The sequence below is a fragment of the Pelophylax lessonae genome (genome assembly GCF_965119305.1).
Source record: "Pelophylax lessonae genome assembly, chromosome: 10".
NCBI lineage: Eukaryota > Metazoa > Chordata > Amphibia > Anura > Ranidae > Pelophylax > Pelophylax lessonae.
In genome coordinates this window covers 156,107,407-156,120,864 of record NC_138777.1, presented here as the reverse complement: position 1 = coordinate 156,120,864, position 13,458 = coordinate 156,107,407, and the positions used below count along the sequence as shown (strand labels likewise).

General features: G+C 45.0%; 1 protein-coding gene across 2 annotated transcripts in view; it reads left to right on the top strand.

The window, feature by feature from the left end:
* Nucleotides 1-13,458, top strand: part of EDC4 (enhancer of mRNA decapping 4) — a 629,569-nt gene that overhangs the window by 47,539 nt on the left and 568,572 nt on the right. For both annotated transcript variants that reach the window (XM_082271180.1, XM_082271179.1), the window contains exon 4: nt 12,111-12,210. In XM_082271180.1, the coding sequence (XP_082127306.1) occupies nt 12,111-12,210 (100 nt within the window). The remainder of the gene's footprint in view (nt 1-12,110; nt 12,211-13,458) is intronic.

Sequence of the window (13,458 nt, the reverse complement as noted above, 5' to 3'; positions counted from 1 at the left end):
TACACCTTTCACCTGATTTGGATGTAAATACCCTCAAATTAAAGCTGAAAGTCTGCAGTTAAATCACATCTTGTTTGTTTCATGTCAAATCCATTGTGGTGTATAGAGCCAAAAAGATTAAAATTGTCGATGTCCCAATATTTATGAACCTGACTGTATATTGCGAGGGCTTGAAAATAGTAGAGCAAGCGGGGCATGACGTTCATCTTGATTATGTTGCAGAGACCAGTCCGGGAAGAATCAGCTGAGAGTGACTGAGGGTTAAGCCTTTGAGGAGCCACTGGTCTTCCGGTGTTTAGAGCAGCTCAAGGCAGGTGATAAATCAGCATTAAAGAGCAGTTGGAGCGGTCGGGAATCGGGAGCTCCAGCAGTAAGCTTCTTCTCTCCGCCATGTTCAGCCCACGCCCAGTTTTTTTTCTTTTTTTTGTGTGAGCAATTCCTGTGGTTGACCTTGCTGTATGTCTTAAACATCTCACTGTACCTATTGAAGATGTTCAGTTTCTGCTGACAGAAAATTACAGACGCTCTTGAAAGCTCTCCCTAATCTGGCAGGCCCAGTCCTCGGCTAACTGGACTAGAAAAATTAACTAAAATGAAGCGTTCGCAGAGCAATTACAACAGCTTCCCTCTGCTCTTCTATTTTGTGAAGATAGCATGGAACACCTCATATGACAAATATCCAGAATGGCTCTAGTCCCTGTTCATATGCGCAGGTTCCTCTGGCTAAAGGCTTAGACAGCGGAAGGTTCTTGTAAGTGGAACCTCACATGTAATCCCTTTTCAAGGAAGATGTCTGTGTGGTGAGGCTTTTGACAAATTCATAAGGGCTCAGATGGAACAGCTTTGCTTCCACAGAAAAAGCTTCCAAATTCTCAGTCCTAAGGGATTTTAGCTCCTTCTTTACGCTCTTCCCAGGCTTCAACTTCAAAACCAAAGTTTGGCCCTTCCTTTCAGTGCAAGGCTTGGATGAAAAAGTCCTCTTCAAAGTCTTCTTCACAATGAAGAGACACCCTCAATCCTAACAGGGGGAGGAGGAATTCTGTTGTAGTTTGCATTTCTCACAGATGTCCTAGACCTGTGGTTTCAAGAGTGAAACATAGAATTCAAAACCGTAATCCCTCACTGCTTTCTACTTTCAAATCATTCATTCAAAAACTGTTCAAGGACAGCCAGGTTTGCAGAAGCCTTGAATACCCTCTTATCCTAGGAAAGGGAAAAGCCCTGCTAAAAATTGAGAATTTTTTTTCCCAATCTGTTTGTGATCAGCATGCGTGAGAACATCATGTATCTGGCCCTGCTGATCTCAAGCAATGCTGGATTCTATACATGCTGTTTGTTAAGCCTTCATAAACACAAATTTATTAACTAGAATGTCTCAGTTTTAAATACACTATATAATTTGTCCTCTGTTCCTTATTTCTCTATCCTTCATTGACAGACGCAGCGCCATATAATTCTTGACCATTGGGTTATTCTGCCCCCTACAGGAGTAGAACAATAGGCAGGAAAAAGCTTTACCATGCCTATGGGACTGTCTCTGCAGGCATACACCCACACACTCTGCTATAGCCCTCAGTTTGTTTCTGTGTAGTTTAGAAATAGGACCGAGTTTTCTGGCTGGGACTTGGGTCTTAGCTAGTCTTTTTCTTATTTTAAAGGGAACCTTTGTTAAAAATTAAATTTTTTAGCTAGTTATGTTTCTGAAAGAACTATAATCAACAGCTGGCCTGGGTTTTTGACTGGATATGCTAGATCCTTAAGGCCTCCCAGCCCGGCCAGCGAGCATGTGCAGTTTATAGCCCAGGGCTAGGCCTCGCCACGACAGAGCCCCAATGGACAGGGGCTGGCCTGTGAGTGAAACACTTCGCCGGGACGCAGCGAATCCCTTTGCTGCCATCACCCCCACCTCGAGTGGAAGGTAGTCTGTCCAGAGTGGCGCCCACCCAATGTCGTTGGGTGCTTCTTGGGCTTCTCGCCATCAGGTGTCAGTGATACAAGTTTGCAAGGCGGCAACTTGGTCCTTTGTGGGTGTTTGTTCCAGGTGAGCTCCATGTTCACTGGTTGGCTAAAGTTTTAGCCTTTTTTTTTTTATAGGGAATTACATTCTTTCTGCGTGGTTTTCCCACCCCTCATGCAAATACTGCTTTGGGATGTCCCAATGGTCAAGAATTTATATGGAGTTGCGTCTGTCAATGAACGATAGAGGAAACTGGATTTCTCTGTCGCTCATTGACAGACGTAGTCTTCTTGATTCACATCAATTGGGTTATGCTGTCTCCGCAGGAGTAGGACTAGGCAGAAAGAAAAAACGTTCTGGCTCCACCCTAGGGGCAGTCCCAGAGGGTATATCCTCTTCCTGTCTGCTACAGAGAATCAGTTTTTTTATGTCAATCATCAAAGGGGCACCAGGAGTGTCCTGGCGGCCATAGAAGTGGCCAGCATTCTTCGTTGGGCGGAACAAATGTTCCAGCTCTCTCTGCGGTATTCATTCCGGGGGTGAATTGGCAGGCAGATTCTCAGCCGTCAGATTCTGGATCAAGGGGTATGATCTCTTCATCCAGGGATATTCCACCAACTGTGCCCCTGTTGGGGCACTCCGAATGGGAGCTGTTGGCATCTCAGCTCAACAGGAATGTGCAGAGGTTTGTGGTTCGTTCCCACGATCTTCTAGCAGACACCGCAGACATGCTGATCGCCCCGTGGGGGCAGTATCAGCTACTTCCCTCCTCTCAAGTTACTGCCGAAGCTTCTTCGCAGGATAGAGGTGGAGGGAATTCCAATTATCCTGTTAGATCAGGACTGGCCCAGTCGGCCTGGTACGCCGACCTGGTCAGGCTGGTCACAGACGTTCCTTGGCGACTTCTTCTTAAGGAGGATCTGCTGTCACAGGGACCGATCTTCCATCCTGCTTTACGATCGCTGGCTTTAACGGCCTGGTTATTGAGACCCAGGTGCTGAAGGACAAGGGATTGTCAGCTTCAGTTATTCCTACTCTAGTTAAAGCAAGGAAAGCGACTTCCAGAAAGATTATCATCGTACATGGAAGTCTTATATTGTGTGGTGTGAATCCCTTGGGTTCCCTCTACATCTTTAGTCGGTAGCCCGAATATTGGCTTTTCTGCAACAGGGAGTTGAGCAGAAGCTGGCCTTGAGTGTTATCAAGGGTCTGGTTTCAGCATTTGCTATCTTCTTTCAGAAGGTTTTGGCTACTCATTCCTTGGTGCGGAATTTCATCCAGGGGGTGCGACACCTGGCTCCGCCAGTGCGCGCGCCGTTACCATCCTGGGATCTTAATTTGGTGCTGTCGGTTCTTCAGACACCTCCCTTTGAAAATATCAGGGAGATTCCCTTGCTTACTTTATCCCAGAAGGTGGCCTTCTTGGTGGCTATCACTTCTGCACGCAGGGTGTCAGAACTGGCTGCATTATCCTGTTGTTCCCCAGATCTGGTGGTTCATAGGGATAAGGTTGTTCTTCATCCGAATCCATCCTTCCTTCCTAAGGTGGTTTCAAAGTTTCATTGAATGAGGACAGTGTATTGTCCTTCCTATGTCCTTAGCCCAATCATCCTCCAGAATTTGCATGGCATTCCTTGGATGTAGTTCGGGCGATCAGGATATATTTGAATACTACGGATTCGATTTGTAAGACGGATTCACTGTTTGTGATCACGGATGGCCCTAAGAAGGGGTTGCCTGTTCTGCTGCGACCATCTTTAGATGGATCAGACAGACGGTGGTATAGGCTTATTTTATCTAAGGGTCGGGATCCCCCGTTCCCTGTTAAGGCGCATTTTACTCGCGCGCTTAGAGTTTCCTGGACCTTCCGCCATCAGGCGTCAGTGGTTCAGGTTTTCAAGGCGACTGTTTAGTCGTCGGTTCATACCTTTACAATATTGTATAAGGTTTAGGTGATGGCATCGTCAGATGCCTCTTCTGGCCGCAAGGTTCCTGCAGGCCACTGTTTGAGGAGACTGTTGGTCTACCTCGAGGGTTTGTTGGGTAGGTCTCATCTGTTTACTCGATGAGTCCTTTAAAACTTCTAGTTGGCACGGGTTGGGCCTTCTAGATTGGATTTTGATTTCTGTCAATCCCACCCCTCATTTGTGGCACTGCTTCTGGATGTCCCAATTGATGTGAATCAAGAAGACTACGTCTGTCAATGAGTGACAGAGAAAATCGGATTTTTGTAAGATCTTACCGTAAAATCCTTTTCTCTTAGCTCATTGACAGACATAGTACCCGCCCCTCTATCATTGAGTTGGGTTGGGTTAAATTCTCTGTTGCTGCTTTATAACAGAACTGATTCTCTGTAGCAGACAGGAAGAGGATATACCCTCTGGGACTGCCCCTAGGGTGGAGCCAGAACGTTTTTTCTTTCTGCCTAGTCCTACTCCTGCGGAGACAGCATAACCCAATTGATGTGAATCAAGAAGACTACGTCTGTCAATGAGCTAAGAGAAAAGGATTTTACGGTAAGATCTTACAAAAATACGATTTTTTGACTTACCGTAAAATCCTTTTCTCTGAAGTTCATTGACAATCTGTATGGCTGAATTTGCATTGCATGTGATTTTCAGAGCAGTGGGCTCCGAATCACATGCGATGTCTGACATCGCTGTAGTGTGTTTGTTTGTTTTTTTTTTTCCCCATTCTAGCGGTAAAGTTGAAAATGGAGTCAATTTCACCTATGTTGAGTGCTGTAAGAGGCAAGTTGGTGAAATCTGTGTTCACATGTAAACCACTAACTAAACTAATATGTTCGAATTTTCTCAAAGTCGTCTTCCAGGACAGCCCATGAGACGTTAGGCTCCTCCCCCAGGGACAGGAAACACATTCCAAAATTAAAATAAAAGGCGGTCCCTTAGTCCTCACCTTCAGTATTTTTGTTTCCTCCGGACAGGGGGTAACATGTTCCTGGAACTGAAGCTCCCGGTCTCCTGGACTGTCCATGGAAAGACTTGGAAAGATGCATCTCCTCGGCCCATAGCGGTACCCCTTAGTGCCGCAATAGGGGCTGACCGCTGTCTCCTGTTCTCCTAGCCTCTCGGCAGGACTACGGATGCTGTCTGGTGGAGCGTTGGGGAGTTCACTCCGTTGGTCGGCCGGTTCCTTGGAGCAGCAGTGCTGTGTACCCGTGAACCGCTAACTTCGGAAGAAATTTTGAAGTTGGCGCCAAAGACGGAGGGGGCGGAACTCAGCGTATCCACTCTGGCCTCACGGGAAGTGACAGTGTCACTTCCGGCGCAGTGACGGCATCCGCGGGCGCCGGAAACCCTCGTTCCAGTTTCCGAAGGCGCGAACAGAGAGTTCAAATGGGCGACCGATGTTAGGGGAAACAGCAGTTGCTGGGACCACCATACAGAGCGATGGACACCACGGCAGCAACCGCACAGGCGGCGGAAGTCGGCTCTGGCATCGGCACCTCTCAGGTAAGCAAGGGGGAACGACACCCTATTTGCAGGTACCTGTTAGGAACTCCGTTCCCCTTCCCCCCTCTCTTTTCTATCGTTAGGGGCAGGGGTTAAGCAGCACCGCTCCCTCTTTTCTATCCACAAGGTGGAGGGGGAAAAATGGGAGGTGGGAGGAGGACAAGTATCTCTAATTAAATTCCCTTGTCTTTTATCTTCCAGGCCAAGGCTCAGGACAATAACCCACCTCAGCCCCCCAAAAAGAAATGTGCTGTATGCGGAGAAAAATTGAGTTCCTCTTGGAACAAAGCAGTGTGCCGGGCATGCATAGCTAAACTGGTCAGAGACGATTCTGCAGTCTCTACCCAGAAAATGCTGTCCTCAGTGAGAGATGAGCTAAAAAGTACATTTAGTTCATTCAGGACTCTCATTGAAAAGATGCAGGCACCAGCCCAGCCTTCCACCCCAGCTCAGGCTCCACCATCCCTAATTGACCCATTGGTTTTGGAGGAGGAAGTTTCTTCTTCCCACTCTTCTGCAGAGGGATCAGGATCAGGAGAGGAACCAAAAAGCAATGTTTCCCATGATAGCTCCAACTTTAAACTGAGCCTGGAGGATGTAGATGATCTACTCAAAGCGGTTTATACCACTCTAGAGATTGAGGAGGAAGAAGTGCATCTCTCTAAGCATGACTTAATGTACGCTAGTCATAAAAAGCATGCTAGAGTGTTCCCTGTGCATAGCTCACTATTGGATGTGATTAAACAGGAATGGAATTCTCCTGATAAAAAGCCTTTTTTTCCAAGAAACTTAAAAAGAAGGTATCCATTTGACGAAAGTGTGGAACAGCCCTGGAACAAAATCCCTAAGCTGGATGCCTCTCTTGCCAGAATCTCCAAAGGAACTGACTTGGCATTTGAGGATTCAGGAGCACTAAAAGACCCTATGGATAAGAGAACAGATATCTCTTTACGTAGGGTCTGGGAAGCCTCCATTATGAGCTTAAAGCCAGCCCTGGCATCCACCTGCATAGCCAGACACCTGGAGCTGTGGCTATCTCAAATCCAAACACACTTGACTGCAGGAACATCGAGGGAACAGATTAATAAATCCTTTCCACTCTTATTCCAGGCAATAGGATTCCTGGCGGATTCTTCAGCTGAAGCTGTAAGAATGGCAGCAAGGACCTCAGCTTTAGCTAATACGGCCAGAAGAAGCCTATGGCTCAAGACATGGTCGGGAGATATTACTTCTAAATCTCGCCTTTGTGGTCTTCCCTTCACAGGCGACCACCTTTTTGGCCCAGGCCTAACAGAAGCCCTGGAGCGTACAGCGGATAAAAAGAAGGGATTCCCAGATAAGAAAAAATTCCCCTATGCTCAGAGGAATTTTCGTGGCAGGGGCAAACAGCAGAAGTCTTTTGAAACTCAGCAAAATTTCAAAAAACATTGGACGGGGCATAAAGGAAAGGGGAGGGGTAACATCCTGTTTAACCCTCCTAAACGCCCCAACCAGCCCCAATGACTCCCTTCTCAGAGTGGGAGGAAGATTAGGGGCCTTCCTCCCACTGTGGAAGAAGATTACTTCCAGCCCTTTTATTCTGGACCTAGTAGGCCAAGGACACAGGCTGGAGTTCTGTCTTCAACCTCCAGAAAGGATCCTGATCACAAATCTTCCCAGGGATCCAGTCAAGGCCTCCGCCTTGAGTCTTCAGTTAGGGGACCTATTAGATCAAAAAGTAATTATTCCAGTCCCCAGAGAAGAACAAGGAACAGGGTTTTATTCTCACATCTTTGTGATTCAAAAACCCTCAGGAAGTCATCGACTGATCCTGAACTTACGCAATCTGAACCTTTCAATAGCATACAAACGCTTTCGCATGGAATCAATATACTCCATAGGGAACCTACTGTTCCCAGGGTGTTTCATGGCAACCCTAGATTTGAAAGATGCGTATTTTCACATCCCCATACACACATCCTATCAGAAATTCCTGAGGCTAGCAGTAAAGATAGGACCGGAAGTCAAGCACTTCCAGTTCAGGGCACTGCCCTTCGGGCTGTCCTCAGCCCCACGGATTTTTACCAAAGTCCTAGGGGAAGCACTAGCCCCTCTAAGGCTAAAAGCTATCGTGATCACCCCCTACCTGGACGACATCTTGGTAGTGGCAGAATCATACCAGAAACTGGAAGCCGACCTCCTCATAGTTCAGGAATTCTTAACTTCCCTAGGCTGGATAATCAACAGACATAAGTCTTGCCTGGTACCCTCACAAAGAGTGACCTACCTGGGTTACGAAATCTCCTCACGGGATCAGATGATCTTCCTCCCTCAGTGCAAGATGGAGAAAATGAACCTGATGGTTGCCTCTTTACAGACCAACTTATGGGTCTCTCTGAGGGATGTCACAAGAGTGATAGGCTTGATGACCTCCTGTTTCCCAGCAGTCCCCTGGGCAAGGTTCCAACAACGTCCACTCCAAAAATTCTTTCTACAGAATTGGGATGGGCAGTCAAGTTCCTTGCAACAAAAAGTAAGGATTCCCACCAAGATAAAAAGGACTCTTTGGTGGTGGAGATCCTCTCTTCACCTATCAAGAGGGCTAAACTGGACCATCCAGGTATCACAGAGGATTACCACGGATGCAAGCGCTTCCGGATGGGGAGCATATCTGCAGGACAGATGGGCGCAGGGTACATGGTCCCCAGCACAAAGGAAGTCTTCATCAAACCAAAAAGAACTTATGGCGGTCCAAAAGGCCTTGGAGTTTTTTCAGGTAGAGGTAGAAGGGAGCCATCTACAGATCAGGTCAGACAATATAGCAACGGTAGCGTACCTGAACAAGCAGGGAGGTACTCGAAGTCTGGGCCTACAAACCATTGCACAGAAAATCTTTGTCTGGGCCGAGCGGAACCTAACATCCATTTCGGCCATTCACCTAAAAGGGACGCAGAATTATCTGGCAGACCATCTCAGCCGCCACCAGATGAACCAGGACAATTGGTCCCTTAACCCAGAGGTGTTTCTCAAAATCACAACCTCATGGGGCCTACCGGTAGTGGATCTATTTGCCTCCCAGGCAAACAGGAAAACAGAAAAATTCTTTTCCATAACTCAAGGGGATCAGGCGTTAGGCATAGACGCTTTCGCCCACCCCTGGAAAGTCAGACTCTGTTACGCATTTCCTCCGATCAGATTGATCCCACAGGTTCTTCAGAAATTCATCCTAGAAGACACAGAGATGATACTGATAACCCCATACTGGCCCAAAAGGCCATGGTTTGCACGCCTTCAGGCGTTGGCAGCGCAACCTCCAATGACCTTACCTTGGAGACCAGATCTCTTAACACAAGGTCCGGTGGTCCATCCATTTCTCAGGACCCTAAACCTGACGGCCTGGTATCTGAGGAACAAATACTAGGCTCTCAGGGGTTCTCAGACAGAGTCATCAAAACATTGACCAGCTGTCGAAAGCCGGTCACTAGAAAAATGTATGCTAAAATCTGGAAGAAATTTCATTTTTGGATGTTGGAGAATCAGAGACATTCCCCAGATATACCAACTATCTTGGATTTTTTTCAGGAAGGCATAGACAAAGGTCTCTCCTTAGGGACTTTAAAGGTACAGGCTGCCGCCCTTAGTGTCTTTCTTCAGTTTTCCCTTAGAGAAGACCCAAATGTGAATGCCTTTTTCAGAGCAATTGCCCGGACAAAGCCAACCGTGCTTAAAACGTGTCCAGCTTGGAATCTATCCCTGGTACTCCAGGCCTTGGTTACCAGTCCGTTTGAACCCTTGGTAGACCTATCAGTAAAAATGCTCACCCTAAAAACCTTATTTTTAGTAGCTATAACTTCAGCTAGAAGAGTTAGCGAATTACAGGCTCTCTCAATCAGAGAACCTTTTCTTATGATTTTTGATGACAGGATTGTGCTAAAAACAGATCCAGGATTTTTGCCAAAAAGGGTCTCTTCTTTTCATAGGACTCAGGACATAGTCCTTCCTTCCTTTTGCAATTTCCCAAACAACAATAAAGAGAAAGAATTTAGCTGTTTGGATGTCAGAAGATCCCTCTTGAGATACCTGGAGGTGACTAAAACCTTCAGGAAGACTGATACTTTGTTTTTACAATTTTCCGGCTCCCATAAAGGGGAAAAAGCTTCTAAGGCAACCTTAGCTAGATGGATCAAACAGGCTATCACAGAAGCCTATATAGTGAAAAAGGTGGCTCCACCTTTCATTACTGCACACTCTACTAGAGCATTGTCCACGTCTTGGGCTGAAAGGGCCGGTGCCTCACCAGACCAAATCTGTAAGGCAGCTACCTGGTCTAACTTTTCGACCTTTGTTAGACATTATCGCCTGGACCTCCTCTCTTCTCAGGAACAGGCGTTTGGTCGAAAGGTGCTCCAGGCAGTTGTCCCTCCCTAGACTGGTAAGTGCTTGCTCATCGTCTCATGGGCTGTCCTGGAAGACGACTTTGAGAAAAGCTGGGTTATACTTACTGATAACTCCTTTTCTAATAGTCTTCCAGGACAGCCGGATTCCCACCCGAACTATCTGGTATTATGTATAATGTATGATATGTGTCTATATATCTATGTATATGTTTTACAGGGTGTCCTGTGGTTCTCATGAAATACTGAAGGTGAGGACTAAGGGACCGCCTTTTATTTTAATTTTGGAATGTGTTTCCTGTCCCTGGGGGAGGAGCCTAACGTCTCATGGGCTGTCCTGGAAGACTATTAGAAAAGGAGTTATCAGTAAGTATAACCCAGCTTTTTTTTTTTTAAGATGTTAAGATAATGTAAGACCTATTTACACAGGAAGAAAGTAGTTCTGCGAAAATCCTACCTGTATATAGTAGGCCTGCAATTTATAATCTTTACCTACTAATAGTGTGAAGCCCTTCCAAACCAGGACACATTTAATTGGACAGTACTATTCCAAACTTTGACCCTTATCAGCATCTTACACCCCAAAAACAACACTTTTGTAGTGTTTAAATAGGGAAATTGTTTGCATTGTTTCCTGGGAAAATGCTTGTAAAAAGCACTCAAAATATTTGGGAGAGCTTAAAAACCTCCTACCTTTTTCTTTTCAGTTAGTAATTTGCATGCATTTTTCAGGGAGAATAGCTTAACCACTTACCGCATACTAACGTAGGTCTACGTCGGTAAACTTTGCGGTAGTGTACCGGGATGATGCCTCTAGCTAGAGACACCATCCCGGTACCGTGGTTTGAAGCAGACGGTTGGCTTTCCGTCGGTACCGACCGATGCGGCTCGGGAGCCGCTCGATCGGTACCCGGGGGGGCGGGAGGGGACGTCCCCCCCCCCTCCCCCCGCCTTTCGTGGCTTTGGGAGCCCCGAGCACCCAGCCGGCGCGTCTGCCGCTGGATGGAGTCCCGATGAATGCCGGAAACGGCATTGATCGGGTCTCCGTTGACGTAACCCGGAGGCGGCGTCCTTCCGGGTTACTGTGCTGCAAAAGGCGGCAAATTTGAAAATCGGCTGTATGCAAAAACGCAGTTTTTGGCGTTTTGCATACAGGGAAGTGTAGTGGAGGGGTCTAGGGTCTTTTAGACCCTTGATCCCTCCATAAAGTGTACCTGTCACACATATTGCTGTCACAAGGGATGTTTACATTGCTTGTGACAGCAATAAAAGTGATCAGATTTTTTTTCTTAAAACTGTAATAAAGTTAAAAAAATAAATAAAATAAATGGGAAAAAAAAAAAAATAAAAATTTAGCCGCCCCCGTCACCGTTAGCTCGCGCACAAAAAAAACCGTATACGCAAGTCGAGCCGCAAATGAAATCGCTGTTCAAACCACACATGTGAGTTATCGCCGCGATCGCCAGAGCGTGAGCAGTAATTTTAAAAAAAGAGCTACACTCTAACTCTAAACTGGTAACCGTTAAATAAATTTAAAGCGTCGCAGATTGAGATCTCTATTGACCGTAGTTTGTCGCCATCCCACGGGGGGGCGCAATTTTAAACCGTAACATGTTGGGTATCTATTTACCCGGCGTGACAGGTTCTTTCACAATATACAAAAAAAATGGGCTAACTTTACTGTTTAGTATTTTTTAAATGCAGTGAAATGTGATTTTTCAAAATTTTTCCAAAAAAATGGCGCTTTAAAGACCGCTGCGCAAATACCGCGTGACAAAAATTATTGCAATGACCGACATTTTATTCTCCAGAGTCTTTGCTAAAATAATATATATAATGTTTGGGGGTTCTAAGTAGTTTTCTAGGAAAAAATACTGGTTTTAACGTGTGAACAAAAAGTGTCCGAAATAGGGCTGGGGCTTAAGTGGTTAAAGTTTTCTTCCCCCTAGTTGGTTCTTTTTTGAAGTAAACTTTTTTGTCTTTTTGTTTACCGTATATGCTTGGAGACCATGTTTGTCTACTCTGTGATAACGTAATCCAAAGTCGGAAAAGTGTATGTGGATGAGTATTATAAGTTAGTAAAGACTGTGCAGTGCTTTTACTGGTTTGTATGTTTACAAAAACGTAAAGGGTTACCATGTAGAATTGCCTTTTTTATTTTAGATTTTTTTTCTTCTTTTGGTCAGGGATATTTGCTTACTTTGTCTACAAAACTTTGACATCTCCCTTTCTGTACTTTGCTTTACAGTGAAGTTTTCATCATAAACCTTTGAGCCTTAACTGATTTTTAATGGTGTTTCCTTTCAGGTTAAAATACAGCCTGTAGCAAAATATGAATGGGAACAGAAGTACTACTATGGCAGTCTTATCGCAGTATCGAATGCTTACCTTGCATATGCCACTAGAGGTACGGCAATTGTACTTTTAAGTAGAAACTATCTTTTTTTTTCCCTTGATGTCAATATATGTAATTCTGATTAACTTAATGTAAGAATTTTTGTAAGCCATTATTTAAACAAAATCGGGTTCTTGTTTATAGTTTTCAAAGTGATTTTATATACAGGGGAGCAAGATGTGTGCTTTACAGTTTATTAGGGGCATCTATAAATGACCTAACCATTATATTTGGTGCATCAAATTTCAAACATGTCTTGCATTTGGCCGTATTTTACTTCTCAGGGGAGTGATGTGTAGATCTTTCAGTGGCTGGAGTCTTTTATTGTACTATATTTGTTACTGCTTAATCCTCTGTTGTTTATGCTCTACTATGAGGAATCCATAGAGAAACAGTGGATAAGCTGGCGCTCTGGGTAGTTACAGAGAAGTCGGTGTGACCAGCATGTGGTGGGCAGTACACTGAAAATGACAATAATTAAATTAACAAAAGTGCATGTGTATGTAGGACATACCATGAAGGTATGGGAGTCCATCAAAGAGAAAACAGTCTGTAACTAAGGGCTAGCTCCATGACACAGGGAAGTTGGACTCTGTGGAAAGGATGAAAAGAGGGAAATGGAGCGCCTCTAAGTGCAGTATGTTTAATCCAGTAATACATACAAAATATAAAAACTCACATGGGGTACATGGTGTAAGGCTCAAAAGCTGGTGACGGGATATGGTAGTGGGATCCAAAATCCAGTGTCCGAAGATGGAGCACAAACGGGAGCTAGTGGATGAAACAGGAGGACAAGCAAGTGTCTTCCGGGACCCAGTACTAACACGTGTCAGGCTGGAACTCAGCGTATCGCCATGTGATGTCACCAGAATCAGATGGAGAACACAACGCGTTTCAGAGCATGCGCCAAGCGCGCTCTTTTTTTCAAGTGTGAATGTGGATGGATCAGAAGTAGCCTATTATATACTGTCAGGATAAATGGGAGTATACATAATAATCACCGCCAATTATAAAAGCCAGTGGAATGAATTGGAGTATAACAATGAACAACAATAAGGACATGTGTGACATGGGGATACACTTATTAAAATAGATGGCCTATGATCATAATATAATGATATGAATACGAAGAATACAATAATGATAAAAATAAATATAAATATAAATAATCATATCATTGTATTATGATCATAGGCCATCTATTTTAATAAGTGTATCCCCATGTCACACATGTCCTTATTGCTGTTCATTGTTATACTC